A 21,803-nucleotide genomic window follows, 5' to 3' on the forward strand; every position below is an offset into this window, starting at 1 on the left:
TATGAAAGTGTCCAGTATGAAATATTTGCATGAGCTCTGTTTTTCCAGTGGCAGGGAAAGAGAAAAGAAGCAGAGGTGTTGTGGGGAGCCTGGCCCCAGTGTTATTTCCTACAGCTGTTAACATTCAGCATGGCAGAGAGAACACCCTTAGAAACCAAGTTTAAGGAAACACTTTCCCTAGCAGCTGTGTCTGGCATGCTCCCAGGGGGATGCACGTGCATCCAGCGATGTGGCCATCACCCTCCTGGGAGCACTCCTTGGGCTTGGGGTGGGTGAGGAATAACTGTTGTCTCATTTTCATATGGGGAAGCTGAAGCAAGGCAAAGGAAAACATTTTATATCAAGTCTTAAGGTGGGTTTGCTGTGCAGCCATCAGCGCCCTTGCTGTCCAGCAGCAGCATCAAGAGAGATGTTAATGTTAAAGTACGGTGTTGGTGCCAAGATAACAAGTCTTTCTACGGGAGGTCACACTGGCTTATTGTAAACCATTACTGACCTTGAACTAACATTAATCCTAAATTCTGACTGCTAACCTATACTTTTCATACTAGAGAAAATGATTTAATCTTTGGCTTTCAATAAAAGTTGGTCCCTTTACCAAGAAGTTTTCAGCATGTTTTCCTCAGAAGTAGGTTCAAAGCTTGTATTATAGTCCCATGAGTATATTAATATAATACAACAAAGACAAATGGCATGTGGTGAAGGTTTTGAATGAAAAATATTTATTATTCAGAAGGCTTTCAAGCAACTTAGGTCACTAGATCAGTAAAACATTTTCATGTGGAAAGTACTTCCCATTCCTGATGCGGCTTCTCTTTAGGAGCAGCAAGCATGAGGATGGATCGTGGATCCGTGGGTGGTCACCAGAGCTGCCTCTGGGCAGAGCTTGCCAGCTCCTCAAGGGATTAAAGTGCACCTTGCCGCCCTGTCTCTGTAAATAAGGTGGTAACAAAACTGCAGGAAGGGAAACAGTGAGGGGGTGCTTCTGAACTGGGGAACAGAGGTCATGGTCATGTTGTAAGACACCTTGCAGTAGCCTATGCTGTCTTGAAATCTTGGGCTATCGCTTTTCTGTGCCCCCTTTCCTCTCCATGCTAGCTCTCTCACATCACCGAGGTATCCCTCATAGCCAGAACTGAACCACCCAAGGAGCAGCACCCTCTAATTAAACGGTGCTCCCCCTCCTCTGGAGCCCTGCAGCAGAGGGTGCAGGGTAGAAAGGAGCAGGGGGTCCTGCAGGGGGGCCCCGGCCTGCACTGATACAGCTGCTGCAGATCAGCCCGGAGGTGGCAGCATTTCACTGGTGGGCAAAGGAGCCCTGGGATACAGTGGGGACATTCATTTGGCTGAGTGCTTTGGGATCTTTTTGACCAAAAGCACTGTGTAGAGAGAGAGAAAAAGAAAAAAAAAACCTTAAGGTCATAAGGTGTCTGGGATTTCTGAAGAGGCAACGTAACAGTGGTCTTTTATTATTAGTGAGCTTACAGCCAAGAGCTGTCCCGTAAATGAGCAATGCGATTTAGAGACTATTTTTTTTTCCTTTAAAAGCAGGAATGCTTGAGACATTAAAGGTGGTCTGGCAGCTTTTGCTGTGAGCCTTCTCTTCATGTTGATCTGTACACTGGCTCTGCATCAACGTGAGAGCACCACCTCCATGCAGGCAGTCAGGGGTCAGCACTGGGTGTTTGAACTGGATGGCACACTTCTTCACTCAAGAATACAGCTCACAGTGTGAGGAAGAATGCAGTAGACTGTTTGGCTACATGGAGTATGTGAGCTACAAGCAATTAATTAGAAAAGAAATGAGCGTGGACTGCATAGTTCACACTTAGTGTGCTGTTATTTACTTGTTTTTGAGGGATGGGGAGGAAGATTAACTAATACCTGGTAATTCAGGTGCATGTAATTCAGATATTGGTTCAGGAGCCAGGTTAATAACAGGTATGATTGGATTTTTATTGTGTTATTGCCCAGATTAGTGTTACAGTACAGACAGCCTCGGGTCCTTGAGCTTATTTAAAGACCTTCATATTTTCCGTCAACAGCTGTATGAAGTTAAAGGGAAAGAGGCCATGGGATTTCTCTTTCTCAGCTAGTTTATTTGTGAGGTGGTGAGGTTAATGTGGCAATATCCCATGCTTAGTAGAGAGGCTTTTTGGCTTTAAGCATTGTGTGTGCTCCCTTCAGATTTATGATTTTGACCCCAGCCTGGCATTATCACACTGTCAGTGGGAGTGCAGGACTGATTTGAACCTCCAGCTCTTGGTGGTAATCTCTTTTAATTAGTTTACAGTTGAAACAATTGTCCCTCTTTTTGCCTTTAAACAAGGGAAGTTTGCTCTGTCAGTGGTTGATTTCCCTGAGGGAGGAAATCCTGAGAGGGGTTATCAGGCAGAGAAAAGCTCCAGGCTCCACTTTCAAAGCACTGCCATGTATGAAGCATGCATCAATCCTGTTAGTACTGCTTATTATTTCACAATGGCGTGTCAGGAATTACGGGCACAGACCTTTCTAAGGACTCTTGCAGACCTTTATGCACTCTCATCCCAAGTCAGGATTTTGTGGAATTATGTGCTAATAAAAGCTAATTTTACACATTAAATTGCATTCTTTGAAACTGCTCTTTTAATTGCTGATCTTTCCCTGACTTCTCCACAGATCTCTCTGAGCCTCCTCATTGTCGACTTTCTGCCAGGGAGCCCTCCATGCCTCGTCATTAGGGCTAAAATCTGCCATCACTTAACATAACACACAGGGCTTACAACTGGGAGCAGCCCCCTCCCTTGCATGGGAGCACGGACAATAATAGACACTATAGTGGCAGCGCCAATGGGAGTTTTACCATGTATTTTAATGACTTGTGCTTGATTACATTTGCTAGATTGAACCGAAGTTCATTTAGTAATTGGTATGATTCTTAGAGAGCTCACATTTGACGTTCCTCGCTCATTAAAGAGCTCCAACAATGGCTGTTACAACTTTCATCTCAACGGTGACCCTCTCAGATACATATCCAGTCTTTCTTTTGATAAACCACCCATCCCTGCATTCATTAACACTTAACCATCTGCAGCCAGCCCCTCCTAGTACCTTCTCCCTTGCTTTGATGATATAATTAAAAGCCTCCTGTATTATCTCCCTCAGAGGGAAAAGTTTAGGTGCGTCAGCTCTCAGCACATGCATTGTTTGTTATTCGATTCTGTCTGTATCAGCTGTTCCTAGTGACAGACTCATTTTTCATATGTTGTAAAGATTAGCTGATGGAGTGGGAGATCAGAGGCATGAGAAGGGAGTGTGGCTTTCGATATTAGTAACCAGATGCTCATTTGAAATGGTGATGGAGTTTGCTGTTATCTGTTAGATTATTTGGTTCCTTTGCTTGTACCTGAAGATAAACTGGTTTAAGCATTAAGTCAATGAAAATTAGCATTGTCTTTAGTGGCTTGTTATGATAGAGTGCTCTTATCAGTCTGGTTTAGTGTGGCTATTCTCTCCTCCAGTCTGGTTTACAGAAATCACAGCTTTGTTTATGCATGTGCCCAAACTTGCCTGTTTGACCTTTGAAGCTGTGATTATAATATTAATCTATGGGACTATTCTGTTGCAAATCACTTAGGTGGTCTGTGCTTCAGAGGATTTTCATTGTGGGACCTCCCTCTTGTCTAGCATGATGTTCCGTTATTGTTAGTATATTCTACATTGAAAGCTAACTCAGGGTGGTGTTTCAGTACATCTTGTTGTCTGGCTGGGTTTTGTGGGGGGTTTTTTGTGTGTGATGGAGCTGCAGCGAGGATAGCACTGTGCTACTGTCTATCCGCTTGCACTGATTTTGTGTAACTGTTATAAAGTTGCTTAGCTACAGAAAAGCTTGGTGCAATACTTGCATGCAGATACAAACTTCAGCCTTCAAATCCTCAGTGTCCTGTGGTGTAGCTAAATAGCGTTATTCCAGTGCGCAGGTGGGGAGACTGGATGTGTGAAAGCCACACAGGCACTGGCAGCAGAACCAGCATTTATTGAGGAGTTCTTGTTTTACCCTCTTCTGCTTGATATGTGCCCCTTGCAGCCTTCCCCTGCCTTGTGTTTAAAGGGGATTGCGGTAGATCTTGGGTAGGGAGAGAAGAACCTGGCATTCTGGCACTAAAGAAACTGTGTCCTGTTTGTTATCTTCAACTTAAGAACTGGGTTTTTTCCTCCTATTTTCCCCTCTCCTTCCCATGTTGCATCCATTTTTTTTTTTTTACATATTTCTTGCCTTGTTCCATTGTTTTGTTCATTTTCCCAGCTTGCATCCTTGCTCCATTTCTTTCCATTTGTCCCTTTCACCCATTTGAATAAACTATTATATTCGTTATATAAATACAAGGGAGCTCTTTTCCTCAGAGAAGGTATGAAAATTCTCCCCCTCATAAATACACAAAATGTGGAAACCATCCTCAGGAGGCAGAGCAGGAGGGAGTCTGCTGACTTCCAACTGCAAGACCTCATTAAAATTAGTGGATTCCCTAACCTCTTTGCATAAGGAACATTGCTATTTGGGCTGACTTCCACAGTAACATCTGGGCCACTGATAGCATCAGTACTGGAGCACTGCTAGGTGAGCTCATGTTTTGTTAATGAAGTAATCTACTGAAAGTGCATAGATCATTTTTTAGTACCACATACTTTTCTGCAAAGTGTCGTGCTACTATTATAGGAGCTTTCCTTTGCAAGTGGGACTTCAGGAATTTGTTATAGTTAATGTACTTAGCTTGAACTGAATGGTATGCTTGAGAAATGCCACCTCAATTATAAAATGTTAAGACTTAAATACGTTGGTAGTTCAGTGCGTTAATTGAGAAATACACTGAAAAATGGAGGAAAACCAAAGGAGGAAAAAATGAAAACCGAGACAATTTCAGGTGTGGACTAAAATTTCTCTCCTTAATAGCCTCTGGACTGTGAGTGCAGGTAGAGCCCAGTGTAGTCCCTGACTATTGTGTTTTGTCTTCTTTAATATGCAAGCTAAATATTCTTAGCTTCTAAGCCATCTAAATATGGCTTTTCTGTCCTGAGAAGTAGTGGTGAGAGTTCAGACCACCAGAACACTCTCAAATGAGGCTACAGGTGTGTGGAAGGAAAAGTAATACTGGCATAAAATATCCATCTGCTTTAAGACAGGTTCCAAAAGAGGTTCTGCTATCGTAAGAGCAGAGAATCCATAAAGAGCATAGGAGTAATTGATGAGTCTTTATGATATACAGTTTGGTTCTTAAAGTATTGAAGCTGTTGGAGATCTCTGAGTTTCTGAAATATTAACCTGCCCCTGGTTTGAAAGCTAAGACTTCCCTGTTTGCTGTTGTTTGGCTAACGATGAGTGAGAGCTTTTCTGATCTTTTCTACCCCACTGGGCTGGATAGGCAGATGCTTTGTAGTTGAGCTGTGGCAGTCATTTGTAATGTGTACTGTAGGAAAGGTGAGCAGACCCCATCTCCTTCCCCTATTCCCCTCCAGGAAGTGTTGGAAAAAATACGGTAGTGTTGTTGTGTTTGCTAGCAGAACAAGCACAGCCTTGCATATTAAGGCAGGCACTTAGCCAAAAGCTTTGAATTATTGTACCCTGACATTACCCACTGTAACTTTTAGCACTCTGGGCCCATTACTTTGGCTTCCTGCCCAGTAATGTGCAATTTCCACTTACATGAGAAGATGTAGCAGGAGTAATGACTCCTTGGAGGAGGTGTTTTCTTTCACAGCAGATCAGCCCAGGGCCAGCAGGTGTAAGTTTATAGACACAGTCCAATAATGGCAGCCTGCGCTGTTCTCTTTATTCCAGCAGTAGATGTAAAGGAGCAAATCTGCCTTTGCACACTTTTCACTATCCACTGACCTAAGTGCAAAGGCAAACTCTTGTAAACGGCCATGCAAAGCTCCATGATTTTCCTTTTTTCTTTTCCAGGCACCCCAGAATGCACATCAGAACAGGGCTGATGGATGCCCATCTCTACTGTCTGAAGAAATACGTGGTAGACTTCCTTGTAGAAAACAGGTAAAAAACCCAAACAATACACAATTGTTTGCATTGACGTGTGGTTTGTACCAGAGCTTTTAAGGGAAGATTTGTTTTGTTAAACTGGATAGCATAAAATAGAAATGTGGAAGAAACCAGTTTTCAAAATGCTTTAACTGCACTAAAAGGAATACCAAGCATTATGTATGAGATTCTTATTCAGACCTTTTTTTTAAAGAAAGTATCTAATAACAGCATAAGTGATATTTTTGCCTCTTTTCTTTATCTCTTCTTTCCCTGATGTATTTGTGCTTTTTGGCTGCTCGTCTCACCAAGGCTCCCCCATTGTTAGGGCTGTGAATACATTTCTGACCTTTGATTTCCCCCACCACAGTCTGTTTTGGCCTTTGCAATCACCTCTTCTCTCCCCCTTCACATCCACCACCACTGCAGGTGGGCTATCTCTGTAGCATCCTATGTTTTTAGTTTGTGATGTTCCTCTGTCAAAACTCCGAGACCACCCACCGAGAGTAAGAAAAACATCCATTTATGGAAGTGGAGAAGGATCTTAGCTATAATATTTCATGAAACAGATGAAAAAAACCCCCGTGTTTATCTTTAAAAAACAAACAAATGAACCACCCCCCTCACAGTAAGCAGTTTTGGAATGATGTCCTATTCCTAGACTTTTTGCAGCACTCTCATGCCCATTGCATATATTGACTGCTCACTGAGTTCCCAAGAGTTTTTCTCTCCTTTTAAGATGAAAGATAAAGAGGCTAAGTGTTGTGTTCATAGTGCTTTTCCTTAGCAGATAAATTGACACGTGAAAAAGCACTGAGGAGGGGAGATTTGTGTTAGTCTCCACCATACACAAATACGGTGATACAGCTGGATAAATGATTAAAAGAGCTCTTCCAGAATGAGGTGCTGTGAGTGAGTTGAAATGTAGTGGAAAATCTGTGTTAACCCCCAGTGCAGTTTCTTAGCATGCACAAGAATAAAGCTTATCTGATACTTTGACTGGCACATGGGGACATTGTACAAGTCATTTTAGTTCCCATCTGTGCATGGGACCATGTGTGAAAGGTGAGAAAGTTTCAGGAGCAGCAGATTGTTCAAGTCTGGAATAAACCATTTATTCAGTGTATTTTAGGAAATCGGTGACGGTTGGGACCTCCTGTATTTCCTGTGGTAGCACGAGGCAGTGTTTACACCTTTTGTCATAACACAACATGGACTCATTTCTTGAAATCCTGCCCGTCTAGTTTTGCTGGGATTAGACATTTCTGGAATATTAGGTGTTTCACACATCCAGGGTTTTTTTCCATTGTATTTCATGCTGGTTTGAGTTTAGATCATTATGTCTGTGGGACAAGGACAGTCTTTGTCAAACATGCTGCAGTGTGTGACACAATGAGGCCTCTAAGTGTAGATAGCAGTAACTTCAGATTTCAAGGCTTTATGCTATTTCCATTGAAACTGATGATACCTTGGCTTTGCCAGTGGTGGGATTTCACCTTGCGTTAACCAAAGTCAGCAGAGTGAAGTCCTGCTCTGAACTCTCCCAGTTGTCCCTACAACAAGTCTACTGACCTTTTGCAAATACAACCGGTTGGTTTTCTTGTTTTCTATAGAGAGGTCATTCTCTGTCTTCACTGTTTCTTGAAACTGTGCTGCTTTTCTGTGACACATCCATGACCAGTACACAATTATAGCAGTTAGACAGCATTTTTTAAGATCTGATAGCAACATCTGGCTTAATAATGGCAAGTAGCTGCTTCATTCTCCTTAGTACACACATGCTGCTTATTGAGGCAATTGAGAGAGAGTCAATTGCAAGTAATGTGCTTAACTGGCAAATCTGAGGAATGGGACTTTTGCCATGAGGAATAACTTGGGCTTTCAGGCTTCTGGCATCAGTGGGCATTTGCAGCTTGTTTTTCTTCCCTGAGGAAGGGGAGGACAGTGCATATCCAAAGATCTTTCCATGTTTGGCAGCAATATGCCAGGACTTTTGAAAGACCCTGTGGAATATTTTTGCCTCAAAAGTACTGACATCTACATAATTGTTTGGGTTTAAGAATTCTTTTCAATACTTTGTTTTTTAGTCTAGAGAGAACCTAAAGTAAGATTTTGCCTCTCTGCAATTCCGCACCAGGACTGGAGAAGCTCAGATGCCTTGTTTAAGTTGTGTGTGTTTAAAACTAACAGCAGGGACTGAAGCGAACAGTGAAGCTCTTGTGTGGTGCCAGGAAGTACTGACACAGTGTACTTCCTCAATATTACAATATTTACATTGTGTTAATATTTTAGCAGCGGGGTTTGACGGCAGGCAGAACACCTTCTTTCATTGTTTGTAGCTCAGTGAAGCATTTACATTTTTTTCAGGTCTTATTTTGACATTCCAAAGCAGAAAAGATGTTGCCCAGCAGTAAAAAATTCACATCAACAGCTGGCAGCAGCTCGGTCTTTTTGTAGAGGAAAATTATGATTATTTTTCAGGTCAAAGAATTACATGAAAATTAATGTAATTGTGTTGCTTCAGATGGGATAAAACACCAGTGTAGTCCCTGCTTAGCTGCAAAGATGTGGCAAGAGCAAGCTCTTCCCAAGCGAAGGTAGTTTGTAGCTGCACCTGTAAGGGTAAATTACATTCCTCCACTTCATAGAACCATAGAATAGTTAGGGTTGGAAAGGACCTCAAGATCATCCAGTTCCAACCCCCCTGCCATGGGCAGGGATGATATATGCATTGTAGGTAAAGTCCAAAGGAATTAGCAACTAGTATGAAAACAGGGAAAAGAGTATGTGAAATTGCTAAAGCTTTGGTTTATCTAAGTGTATGAATCTTGCTTTAGGATTTGGGACAACTTTTGTTATATGACGCATCTGGAAAAAGGCTGAATTTGTTGTTCAGCTCCAGAATGAAGTCATGATACCAAGGTTTTATCACCAGCTTGGCCACTGTCTTGCTTTGTGGTACTAGACAGGTCCCTTAATTTTTCTATGCACTTGTTTCCTTTTCTGGGTGGGATTGTTTGGAGAATAATCAGTGTTTGGCAGCAGTGAGATTCTAATATGGGAGATATTAGGAAAGGTCAAAATACTGTTCAGTAGTCTGTAACTGAGTTTGTAGTCCTTTAATACACCTTAATGAACTAATTTAATAGGACTGTAGAGTAGATTCTCCTGTCTGAGGTTTTATTGCACTGTAGCAAACCAAACAAATTCTTGAGTTTTAAAAAGCAGAGATTGCTGGTGCCTTTTGCGTAAGTCAGAGGAAATGGTCTGCTTATGAGACCCCCCTCAAATATGTATGTCCAGACATACAAATATGTATGTCTTACCCTGTCCAGATGTACCAAGGTCAAACACTCATGGTTCCACAGTGCCTTGAGGAACAACTGAAGAAATTCTTGCCCCTGGCAGTTTGTTATTCCCTACAGCTGGTATTTATTCCTTGCCTTCTCTCCCCACTCCTGCATTACTGAGCAGGTTGATTATCTGAGTGCTCTTAATCAGCTCCAGTGACAGCCTCTGCCAGGGGTGCCAGTTTGGGCACTCAGAGCTCTGTGCAGAGATGGACATCTTCATCCCTGCATCCATAGTGTTAATGACTTTGGGGTCTGTTCCCACTAGCTTCACAAGAGGTCACAGACCATACTCTGCTACCAAACGGTTTTATCCCATCAGAACAGGGACCATGACTTCAATGTGACTAAGCAGCAGCTTGTCTGGGATGAATTTTCTGATGATTATAACTGTGTCTGGGGATTTTTGTGCAGAGACCTTTGGTTCTTCCCCAGGTTCCTTTCTGCATTGATGAAGTTAGAGTTACAGAGGTTGGTCTTGGTTTGGCAGATGTAAGGAAGTTCTTTACTGTGAGGGTGGTGAGGCACTGGAACAGGCTGCCCAAAGAAGTGGTAAATGCTCCACCCCTGGCAGTGTTCAAGGCTGGGTTGGACAGAGCCTTGGGTGATGTGGTCTAGGGTGAGGGAGGTTGGAACTGGATGAACTTAAGGTCCTTTCCAACCCAAACCATTCTATGATTCTCAGTTGTATCACATCTTTGCACAGGAGGGGGGGTGAGATCTCCCTGTATTCAGGCGAGAGCGTTTCTTTCCTAAACACTTCCTTTTCCAGAGTAAAGCTAACCTGAAGATCTTACAGGTGCTGCACTTTGTGGCATGGGGACGACAGGCATGTGTGTTTCAGGAGCTGCTCTGCCAGCACAGATAGGGATAGTTGGAGGTGAACACCTGCACCACATGATGAACCGCACACTATTGCTGTTCTTAGAGCAATCCTTACTCGAGCTGAGCCAGCAGGCTAGACAGCAGCAGAGGCTGGAGCTGGCTGGGGGCACGGCTCCACCCTGCAGCTGGCGGGCCTCACACCCCTGGGGCCTGGGGTGGCAGCCAGCACAGTAGCCAGTCCCCTTTTTTGGCACTCTCCTGAGTGCTAGGTTGGAATCCTGCCTCGCTGCTGCGTTCAGGGCAGATGGAAGAAGAGAGCCCTTATTCCCTTTCCCCTGTGAACTTCATCTGTAGGGGAGGGCAGGATCCAGGACTGTGCCTTGTGAGCCCGGCATGCTGCACAGGCATGCACTGGTATTTCTTTACTGTGTGCTGACAGTTGGCTTGCTAACAATCCCAGCAGAGCTGCTAGCAGAAGAAATGTCATCACAGTGCAATCGCATGGTAGTTTGTGTTCTGTTTTTTCTAGAGTGTTTCTAAAGCTCTAGCCTGGTGAAATAAGATACCTGATTTAGGGGAGAGCAATGGTGGGAGATAGATATAAAGCAGTCCCTTTCCCCTGTAATGTTTTAACAAGGAAAATTCAGTCTTGCTTTTGAAATTTAACTGTTGAAGATGTGTGTCTATATATCCTGTGTATATGCTTAGAAGTATGTGTAATATGCCCGTATAATATAGGTATGCGTGAATGGCATTGTGCCCACAGTCAGTTGTGCAGGCACAGATGACAACATTTGATATATGTGTAAGGATTTCACCCTTCTCACAGCTCAAGCCTGTAGATATGAGGAGGCTGCCTTTCACCTCTCATTGAGGTAGACCACAGTATCTGAAGCCAGATCAAGGCTGCCTAAAACAAAGCAGGATGTGGTCTTGCGTATTAAGTAACCTCCCAAAAATCACTTTTGTCAAATTTCGTCAGTGCAGAGCTTATCATGAACGTGCTCTTATGATCCTTAGTTACAGGTTGGACACACAAAAAGCCAAATTTAAAAATACTGACTTTGCAAGGTTAAGCACTTGGCACTAAGGAAATGCCACAGCTGAGGCTCCCTGTGCAACCTTTTGCTTCTGTATGCACCACTTAGTACGGCACAGGCTCCAGTTACAAGACTCCCAAGTTTGGTAGGTTGGTTTTTTTTCCTCTGTGACCATGGTTTCATCTGTTGCCTAAGATGCTCACCGAAGGAGACGCTGTTCAATGTTGTATGTAACTTCTGAAGTTCAGGTGAAGGCCACCACCCTTACTTGCTCGCTGTTTAAACCTTGTTCTGAAGATAAGGTAAATACTTTCCTTTTGGATTCTCGGTGCTCATCACTGATACTATAATGCTCTGCACACACTTCATTAACTATCCAGCACCCCTACAAGTGAAGCAGTGGTCTTTTCCCATTCTGAAAGTAGGAAACTAAGGCACACACGAGCTGAAGTTTGAAGCATCTTTGGCTTAGGTCTGCCATTTTTCGGACCTTAATGTTCATACAGAGACTCTTAACGCTGAAAGAATCTTTACCATTGATGACAGCTGTCCAGGGTGACACTAATCACATCAAAAGCACGCAATCAGTAGCAACTTGCAGAAAGATTCATGTTCTGCATTCAGAATCTGTAAACTTCTCTGACAGAAAGGGATTTAAAAAAATAAAATCTGATCTTTGGGCATCGTTCATTTGCCTTAAATATTAGAAGTTCTTTTCTCCTCTCTCAGCCCTCTTCCTTGTATATTTAACACACATGTTCTAACAAATGAGGTAGGCATTCTTTTTCCTCATAACACAACCTTGACGCATCCCCAAGGCAATAGTGGGTGAAGAACAGATTGAGATTGAGGAGAGAGGAAATGTAGGTGTGTTTTTAAGGATTGTGGCATCATGTGTATATATGAGGTCTTCATTAAGGTTGTATAAACAGCATAGTTTGAGCTTTTCTTAATTTGAGCGCCCAAACTGTTACTGTGATGCTCTTTTAAGACTGTTTATTTTTATATATGTGACACTTTTTGAATTAGTAAGGCTACTGTGACTCTTGCTAAGAGAGTAGCCATTATCAACATAGATTTATCACCTTTCAGGTCAGTCACCAGAAGGAGATGAGATGCTCTAAACTTGAAAGAATATCCAGCCCAGCCTCGGTAACCTTGGTCTGGAGCATACTCTGTTTTCTTTCAGAAAGAGAAAGAGAACAGAGTATGCCCAGTGTAGAAGGACACAAAAAACTGAGCTGCAAAACAGGTCTCTTCCAAGCCTGTGCAAACAGTGGGTTTTCAGGCTCAGCTTGATGTAGTATGGGCACTTTTTATGTTTACAAATGTAACGCCCTGACGGAAAGACAGCCTTGTGCCAAATTGCAAGCATGGAAGCATGTCAGCTTTTCAGCGGAGCAGTTTGGAATATTTTTTTTAACATGGACTAAACAAAGGGGTTTTTCCATAATTTCGTTCTTGAAAATAGTTGAGATTTTTGATGAAGCTTTCAAAAAAAGCAGATTCAGCTTGAGGCAAACACCTGGCACGGTGATTTCAGCCAAAACAGTTAAACTTTGGCAAAGTTTGCGAACAGATGAAGACAGAAGCTCACAATAGGAAATGTTGGGTGAATTATCTATAGATACCCCAATTCTACCACCTCTGAAAGTTAGTCATCTTGGGTTTTACGGAGGCAGATGCCACTGTGTGTTTGTTCAGATGTTATGGCTTCTCTGTTGTGTACCAGAGTGACAAGTGCATTTTCTAATGTAAGGAGGTCTTTGGACTTTGTTTCAAAAGACTATGTTCATCTATCTAAAGGTGATAGCACACGTCTTCCTAATACATTAGAACACTTCACAGACTTCTGTGTGTCCTCCCTTTTTCCCCCCTTCTTCTCCTAAAGGCACAGTAAAATTTTTATTGTGTTTAGTAATGTGTTTTGCAAATAACCATTTCATCCCAAATATAGTGTTTCTGAATTGCTGGGTGTAGAAAAAGCCACTATTTCCCTTGTACAGTCACCTGGGAAACAGGCAGCTCTGTTTGTGGCCAGGAGGGATGATGTGTGGTACTGGAAAGACAAGAATGATAAACAGCAGCACTGTGGTCTCTTCAAAAGGCTTGAGTAAGCATTCACAGTGCCTTGTCCTGGGAATGCTGAGTGCTGACATCTTGCTTGCCACCAGGGAAACCCACTTTCCCATCAGAGCCCTCCTCTCGGGGTGCCCCCTGTGAGAAGCCAAGCTGGACCTGAGGAAACAAATCAGCTCTTCTGCAGTTCCTCCAGTGCTGGAAAGCTGCCTTCCAGAATTTGCCAGTAGAGAAACTCTTCTCTGAACTGAGCAAATTTGCAGTAAGCTTTATGGCCAGAGTCAGTATGATTTGTTTGCAAAGTTAAACACTGGGGTTTGTTGATTCTTTTTTTGAACTGCTGAAGTAAATAAGAGCAAATTGTGTGAGGTCATAGTGCTCTGCCTTTCCAAACAGCTTCAGCTGCATTCCCAGAGCAGGCTTCCTTCTTTGCCGGGTCCGGAAAGTCTCTGCTGGGCCAGCACTAGGAGGGGAGGGGAAGGTTTGCTGTCTCAGTGCTGTGTGCTGAGATCTGTGGCCATAAGAGCTGCAGTGGAGCCACCCTTCTCCTTGCCAATAAATGGCAGGGGCAGTAGGAGATCTTTGAAAACTGGAGGTGCGAGTGACTGTCTCTGAAGCTCCTGCTTGGATGGCTGTGTGCTATGCTGTACACAAAGGCCCCTGCAGGTTTATATTAAGGTGCTGCCCAGACTAAACCAGTGCATTTTTTCTTTTCCCCTCTAAATGCCTTTTTATCATTCAGGCTGTCACCTGTGTTTCCTGGCAAGGCCTGCTGGCTGGGGGAGGTCTGGCAGAGCTGAACACCCAGCTTTGGTGGTCTTTGTGTGGCTGCCTGAAAGATGGCTTAAAACAGAACCTGCTCTGTGAATACCTGCAAGTTAACATGTGTCAGCCGTGTGGCTGGGAGGTTTCTCCTTTGCTGAAAAGAGAGATTTTATAATGAATACTTTCCTTGTGATTAAAATGGGTAAATAAACAAATAGCTCTTACAGGAAGTATACTGTGTGAAGACAGGGCAAATAGATTGTAGCTTTCCAAACAAGGAAAAGAAAAAGAAAAACAGCACACTAAACTCCTCCGTAGTGCATTTACTCTATTAGAATGTGAAATGGTAATTTATCTTTCCCGTTTCCTTTCCTTGTCAAACATATCCAGCTGTTGGGGCTTTCTCTGTTCCCTACTAGAAATGCCAAGACTTAAAATTTGTTGATCTCCTCCTCCAGGGTATCATTACCATTATCATCTTTCCATGGTACCAATCAAGCTCCAAAACCTCTGAGGGGAGAAAAACTAATGACTCAAACTAGATTTAAACTAATTACGATTTTCAGCACATCACTTCTGTTAACAAATACAGTTCCCTTTCTTGTTAGTGAACTACCTGGGAACAGGCATGTCTTCAGATGTCCTGAGCTGAAGCTGATTCACTTCATGAATAATGGCGCGTCTTCCTGTGAGACCATGATGTGCCGTCGTGGCCATGTGCCTGAGATACTCAAAGCATGTGCAGTATTCTATACATGTAAGCTTCTCCTCATGCAGATTTTTCTAGAGTAAATGTTCAAATTTGACTTTGTGATTTACAGCATCAGATAGCGACCATGTGAATTGCCTGTGAAAGTATGTAGAGAGGACATTCAGTTATAGGATCATAGAAGAATTTATGCTGGGGAGGGACCTCTTGCAGTCTGTAGTACAAACTCCTGCTTAAGTAAGTCTTAACTTTGGTGTTGCTCAAGGGATTTTTTTGTAGTTGACATTTTAAAATCCCCAAGGACGGAGACTGGGCCTTGTCCCAGGACTGTACCACTGACTGAAAAGTTGTTTTCTTTATGTCCCAACTGGAATTTCGCTTGTTGCAGCTTCTGTCCGTTGTCTCTTGCTCTTTGACTGTATACAACTTGGAAAAGTCTGGCTATCTTCTGTATCACTTCAGTTTTGGTAGTGGAAAACTGTTACCAGATTCCCCCTGCAGCCTTCTCTTCTCCAGGCTGAGCAAGCCCAGCTCCTCCTACGTCATGTGCTCCTGGCCCTCTTGGTGGCCTCGGCTGGGCTTGCTCTATCTGATAATAAACATTTATAATTGTTAACTATTTTTCCACTGTTTCCCTATTCCTTGGGTAGCCTTCAGTCGAATGGACTTCTGTCTTCCTATGAGGTGTGGGTTTTGAAGGAGGAATGATGATTATTTTATCCATCTATGTGAGCTTTTTGCTTTCTTTTCCCTTAAATCATTGCCACTCGGACAGTATCACCCCAAGTACTCTTTCATGAGTGCAGTAAATTTTCTTCCACACAGCACTACTTGCATGTAAGATAATACTTGGGGTGAAATTATTACCTTACCTTGCTAGACATCTCCCTGTGAGGATATGATCCTTGTATGGGATATCGTGGTATATGTGGAAAACATAATTCTCCTGTATTCTCTATTCAGATGATCTGACTGTACAACCTTTCAAGAGAATGTTTTCCTTTTTTCCCCTCTCCAGTTTCCTTCTACAATCTCTTTTCTCCCACATCACCCCAGCCACTGACTGACCCTCTGAATGGCCAAGTCCCTTTTACTTCCAAGTTGAATTTTTGGAAAAGAAAGAAAATAGTGGTTGTTCCCCTACTATTCCTCTTCTCATAGCTTTTGTATTCTAGCTAGTAGTCCCATGATAGAAGGGTTTGGCTGGAAGGGACCTTAAAGGAGCGCCTTCCACTAAACAGGTAGCTTAAAGCCCCACCCAACCTGGTCTTGAGCACTTCCAGAGTTAGGGCAGCCACAGCTTCTCCAGGCAAGCTGTTCCAGTTTCATTGTTCCTTAGCCAGTCAAGTGAAACATGAACAATAATAAAGATGTCTGTAGCACTGTTGCTGACTTTATTATTGCACTGAATTATCGTGATGGGAGACTTTTAACTTCCTGCATATAAAAGGGAAAATAAATGCTATTAATGATGATAGGGCACACATGCCTGCTTAGAGTAGGTAAGAGATACCTTCATTAAGTCAGTGAATCATCAGTCAATAACATTACTGGAAGTTCCATTTTGAATGTGGCAAGTAGCTAGATTATGAGGGTAAGAGCTGATCTTAGAACAGTCTTGAATAAAGGGGGAGCAGCTACAAATTTCTTCACTTAAAACAGGGATTTAACATTTTAAACAGCCACAGGGCAGTCTATGGGAAATGCTGGGTGCTGTCTAGTTAAGTTACCAGTTTTGAAGTAGTCTAAGGCCTGAAGTGGGGAGGATTTCCCCAAATCAAAGGTGCAGAGTTGAAGTGTAGCACACAGAGCATTTTACACCAAACTTCTCTGGGTGAATACCACCCAGAAAGAACATTAGGAATAAAAGCAGGCTCATGAAGAAGAAGAGATGGGATTCACTGGCCAAACAGCTTCAGCTTTAAGTTCTTCAGGAAGCAGTAAAGTGACCAAAAAAAAGGTTTAGTCTTATTATAGAACAGAAGATCACATTGCATATGCCACAGAAAGGAGAAGAGAAGAATTGTCCTACAGGGAGGGGTGGAGCAAGGATTAGTGAGGGTGTGAAAATGGGCCTTGCACAGGCAGAAGCAGGATTGAGCTACACACCAGAGCTTCCAGTTTATCTTCCAGACTGCTGAAAGAATGGGCATGTTGTGGAGCCAAACCAAGAATGGGTCCGTTTGATTGCAGAACACCACACACAGTATGTGCATGGAGAAACAGAGCCAGATGATGTGGACATCTGTGGTGCCTTCAATGTAGCCTCAGTGGAGCGGGGTGGAAGAGCTTACCCATGTGAAGCTTACCCATGTGAAGCTACAGCCATGTCTATGTTTTTTGACACTTACATGTTTTATGAAGCCAAGTCTGAAGTGTTTAAGTCTATCTATCAAGATACATACTGCTGCACCTTAAGTTTACATAGTTCATGAGTTTTGTGGATACATGTCATCTTTATCAAAAGCATCATATGCGTGTGTTTGTTTAGGCATATTATCAGAGTGCCTCTGTTAAGTGCACTTTTCAGAAAAAGAGCCTAATTTCAAAGGCATTTAGAAAGAAGTTGGTAATTCAGACACAGATGGCTGCAAAGGCGGAGGTGGGAGAGAATGGGGAAAGATGAGTTTTGGCAAGGAATTGCGCTTGGTGCAGGTGCGCTTGTTTTAGAAGAATGGGATGCTGTCTGGGAATGAATGAGATCCATTCCTCAGCAGCATGTGCAACCTGCCAAACACCCTGGGTGGCCTCCGACGGCCTCAGAGACTTTTGGTCAGAAAGAAGTTCTAAAAATGTCTAAACTTGCTGGCAATCCCATGCAAAAACTCTGCTAGTTGGGAGCTGTGGGGCGTTCCTGGCTGTTTGGCGAGTGGGCAGAGGTACGGTTGTTTAGGTGACCCAAGCTGAGTGCACACACGCTTTCAAAGGATTTGATGTGTAATTGAGGAGTTTTAATTTCTGTGGTCAATTTTTCAGAAAGCTGCCTTGTTTCCCAAAGGGTTTTTTGGCAGAAGTGGAAGTTAGATCCCTACTCCTTTAAGTGCATCCAGACTTGGTGGAACTTGAGAACGGCTTTTTATGTGGTTTACATCCATACCATCCCTTCCATACTTTGATCTGGATCCTCTCTGCATTATGGTGTCTATGACTGTCACTTGGCATATCTTCTTCTGCTTTCCCTCCATCATCCAGGATGCAGGGATTTTGGCGGCAATTCTGCAGTTTTGGGAAGTTATTCATAAACTTGAGCCTGTAAAGCAAAGCTCATACCAGCTTTTATACTGGCATGCTCTGCAATGGCTTTTGAAGTAGTCATACACACTGTTATGAATGTTGGGAGTACGTTGCTGTCAGACTTGAAGGTTTTGGTTAGAAAATAGTATGGAAAGATAAATGAAGCACAAACGCAGTCATGTGGAATTACCTCTTAGAATATTTCTCAAAGTTTCCTTGTCTTCTCCATAGACTTTTAGCTCCAAAGATAATAAGACACACTGACAATAAGTAATAAATAAGTAATTAATGTGACATTTAGAGGGATGAGAAATATATTTACTCTTTTTGTGACAGAAATTTTGAAAGTGGAACAGGGCAAATAGAATGTGGCAAGAAATAACATCTGTTTGATGCCATGATTGGTGTTGCTGGTTATTGAATTGGGTACAACTAATTGCCTGGTAATTTACTGGCTTGCCTTGTTACTTTGGAGTTTTCCTTTATTATAATTGGTCTTAGGCATGCCAAACAAAAGCAAAAAGATTTTTGCAAGGAATAAAGGCAGAAATAGCCTTCTTGCGGGGATGTGGCACACCCTATAAATTCATCATTTGATATTTTTTCCTTTTGAACCCAGTCCTCTGCTTTCTCCGCATTCTTAGCATGTCTCAGAAATTCCAGCTTTTTTAGCAGTGAATCAATGAGAAGAAGGGGAAAAGGCCTGTAATTGCTTTTTCCATTGTGCTTGTTAAAACCGCGTTGTGGGAAATGGACCCAAACACTGTCTTTTAAGTGGTGTTGAGTCTGAAGCAGGTGGTATTAACTCAGGACTGCATTAACTCTTTTCAAATCTCTTTCCTGTTTCCTTGAGGAAACATGCCTGGTGTATATATGTGGCAAGGGCTGTTTGCCTGCCTCTTGCATTGACATTTTAATTTGGTCCATGATATAAATATCATTTCCCTAATCCCCCTTGCCCTGACCCTGTTTTGTCTTTTCTTCAAAGTGAGTTGACTTTTTTTTTCCCTTTAAGGAGGGGGGAGGAGATGGGAACGGTGGCTGGCTGCTCTAGTTTGGAGCATTAAATGCTTGGGGAAAAAATCTCAGAGTAACTGTTGTTTCTTTCTTTGTATTCACATGGAAATTTTTAATCTCCATCAAAGGATCAGGAGAAAATAACGTTGAGATTCAACAAGAGAGCTCCCAGCTTACATGGAATTTTTAAATGTTATTTGGCTTTATCCTTTAAGCGATGAGAACCATGAACTATGTACCTACAGGGTTCAAAATTAACTTTTCTCTTTCTTCCAGCACACCCTCTTCCCCCCCCCCCCCCTTTACTTACATCTTTATTGTTCTGCATAAACATGCAACTTCTTCTGGCCAAAACTGTAAGTGCCTTAGGATTTGTTTAGTTGTATTTATGTATACATTTCTAACATTAATTATGTGCACCAGTCTGAAATACAGCCTCATATTTTCCTTTTGATGTGATCTGAAGAATCTCTGTTGAAGGCCATGGAGCTAAGATCAGAACCCAACCCACTGTATACTTGCATAGTTGTACAAGAGCTAACATTAGCCTGTTAGGGGGAAAGGAAAAAGGCAAAAGTAGGTTATAAAAGGGCTAATAATCATCTTGTTTGTAGGGGGGAAATCACAAACACTGTCTGCACCTGTAGATGTAGCTGATTGTGCTAATGATGATAGCAAGGGAGACCCCCTGCAACTAGCCCGTGGAGAGTAACTGCAGATTTCACAGGTGGGTGCTGACAGCAATGGTAGATTTCATGCTTCATCACAGATTAATAAAACAGGGAGGATGTTAAAATGCTAATACTCATTAATACCGTTTTATGGTGTTTAACATTAAACATGGAAAATGAAAGACAGCCGGTAAATGGAACTGACAGTTGTGTTCAGGGTGTCTGAAGCTGGTGAGAACTGGCTGCAGGGAATGCAAGCTGTGGATACTTACATTCCTGCTGTGGGTCAAGCCAGACAGCACCTCCTGGTACCTAGACTTTTGCAAGATCGCCTAAACTTAGACTTAAATAGACTCTTCTACTATAATAAAATATTTGATGAGACTTTTTCTTTACCAGTGTTGGTCAGAACCATGATTTTCTGTGTCAAATGAAAGACAGAGGCTCCAGCAATACTTACATCTAAGAGCAGAATTCACCCCCTTGAACTATAATTGCGAAATACATAACTTTTTTAAATGCAAGTGGTCAACATTTATTTTTTCCCCCAAAATGCTTCTTGTGTTTCATCTGTCTCCATTGTTCTTCATATCTTGCTGAAGTTTCAATAAGCTTCTCTTCATCCCAGAGGCAGTTGCTTTTCAGCAACAAGTTGGCCCTCTGTGTGCCATAACGTATATAATGTAATATAATATACATAGATACAAACTTAATTCTGCCATATCACAGACTGTTCTAGTTTAATTTGTAGTTAAAACTCCCCCAAAACTTCTGTGTAGCTGTGTTTAAATATGAAACTTAAGGATCTGGGGTATTTTCACCTTATGTTCTTCACAATTAAAACTTTTTCCTATAGCATGAATCTTATCTCTGCCCTGCAAAAATCCTAGGAACACTGGGAAGACACTGTAGTGCACAAGGACCAGGGATAAAGGGGTTCTAAAGGTACGATACTTACATCTCTCTGGCAAGGATAGTACTTGGTGAAATTACAGTTGTCTGACCAAGTATCCATTTTTGTACCTTAACATCTTAGATTTCAAATAAAATGGACCTAGGATACCTTAGGTTTACAATGCTGAGGTCTGAGGCTGCAGCCTGCAGCGCTGACTGCAAATGACTGATGTGTGCTCTGAGCTCTTCGGTACGTTTAATGTAAACTTTTCCAGGGGGTTCTTTTGCTTTTAAAAATTTCACCTTCTCTTGCATTCCCAGCTGTTTCTTGCACATGCACCATGAATTTCAACTGCCCTGTTGTCTTCATTTCCCCCCATGTATGCACTGTCTTTTCCCAACATCCCACTTTGTTGTGACCTGTATGGATGGCAGATTCCATCCCAGAGACATTTCTTCTTTTTACTTGCTTAAAATGTGATCAGGATCAACCCCTTTCAGAATTGCTGCGGTCTGTTGTTCTCGCGGGACTGAAGCCACATAAAGTGCTTCAGGGATTAGTCCCCCCCATTTCTCTTTTTAAGCAGCAATGTAACGGCACTGTCACTCCTTCATGGTTTAGTTGAAAACCTACTGCTTTTTGTCAAGGTATAAACAGGTATGTATAACTTCAAACATCGCATTTTAGGGAATGAAAATGGCTCGTCACTTGATCATGAAAAAGGCTCGTCACTTGGGCTAGAATTCGTGAAAGCACGTTTGTTTTGGTAAATGTTTCTCAAAGGCAGGGTTTTTATCCGCTCTACTGTCTGGATTTTGCTGTGAGGTATCAGAGCATGGGTATTCTGAGCTGGCTTAGAACTGGATTTCTGCCAAAATTCTGTGTGTCCTCCCCTCCTTCCAGCCACCCCTCCACTTTCTTTCTCCTGGGTCTAGTAGATTTTTCCTTATGTTGGTCTCAGTGGGTATTTCATTCTTACTTCTTAGTGCTAAAGAAAATAACAAGCTCAGAAACCAGGGGATGCCAAGTTTTAAAACCTGAAGAGAATAAAAAAAGGCTTTCTTCAGCATATACAGTCTTACACTTATTTCTCCTTAATGTAGGCACATGTAGTTGAGGATTGATTGTAAGAATTTTTAACACACTAAACTAGAAACCTTTCTGGTTTGTTTTCTCCTGAATCTAGGTTACAGGCCAGTTGGTTC

The 21,803-nt window shown here is 42.4% G+C and overlaps 1 protein-coding gene across 2 annotated transcripts in view; it reads left to right on the forward strand.

Annotated features, from left to right (window-relative positions):
- EIF2B3 (eukaryotic translation initiation factor 2B subunit gamma) overlaps positions 1-21,803 on the forward strand; it is a 100,268-nt gene that overhangs the window by 44,990 nt on the left and 33,475 nt on the right. For both annotated transcript variants that reach the window (XM_065673492.1, XM_065673493.1), the window contains one exon: positions 5,939-6,028. In XM_065673492.1, coding sequence (XP_065529564.1) covers positions 5,939-6,028 — 90 coding nt within the window. The remainder of the gene's footprint in view (positions 1-5,938; positions 6,029-21,803) is intronic.

Source organism: Lathamus discolor, chromosome 3 (assembly GCF_037157495.1).
Source record: "Lathamus discolor isolate bLatDis1 chromosome 3, bLatDis1.hap1, whole genome shotgun sequence".
Lineage (NCBI taxonomy): Eukaryota > Metazoa > Chordata > Aves > Psittaciformes > Psittacidae > Lathamus > Lathamus discolor.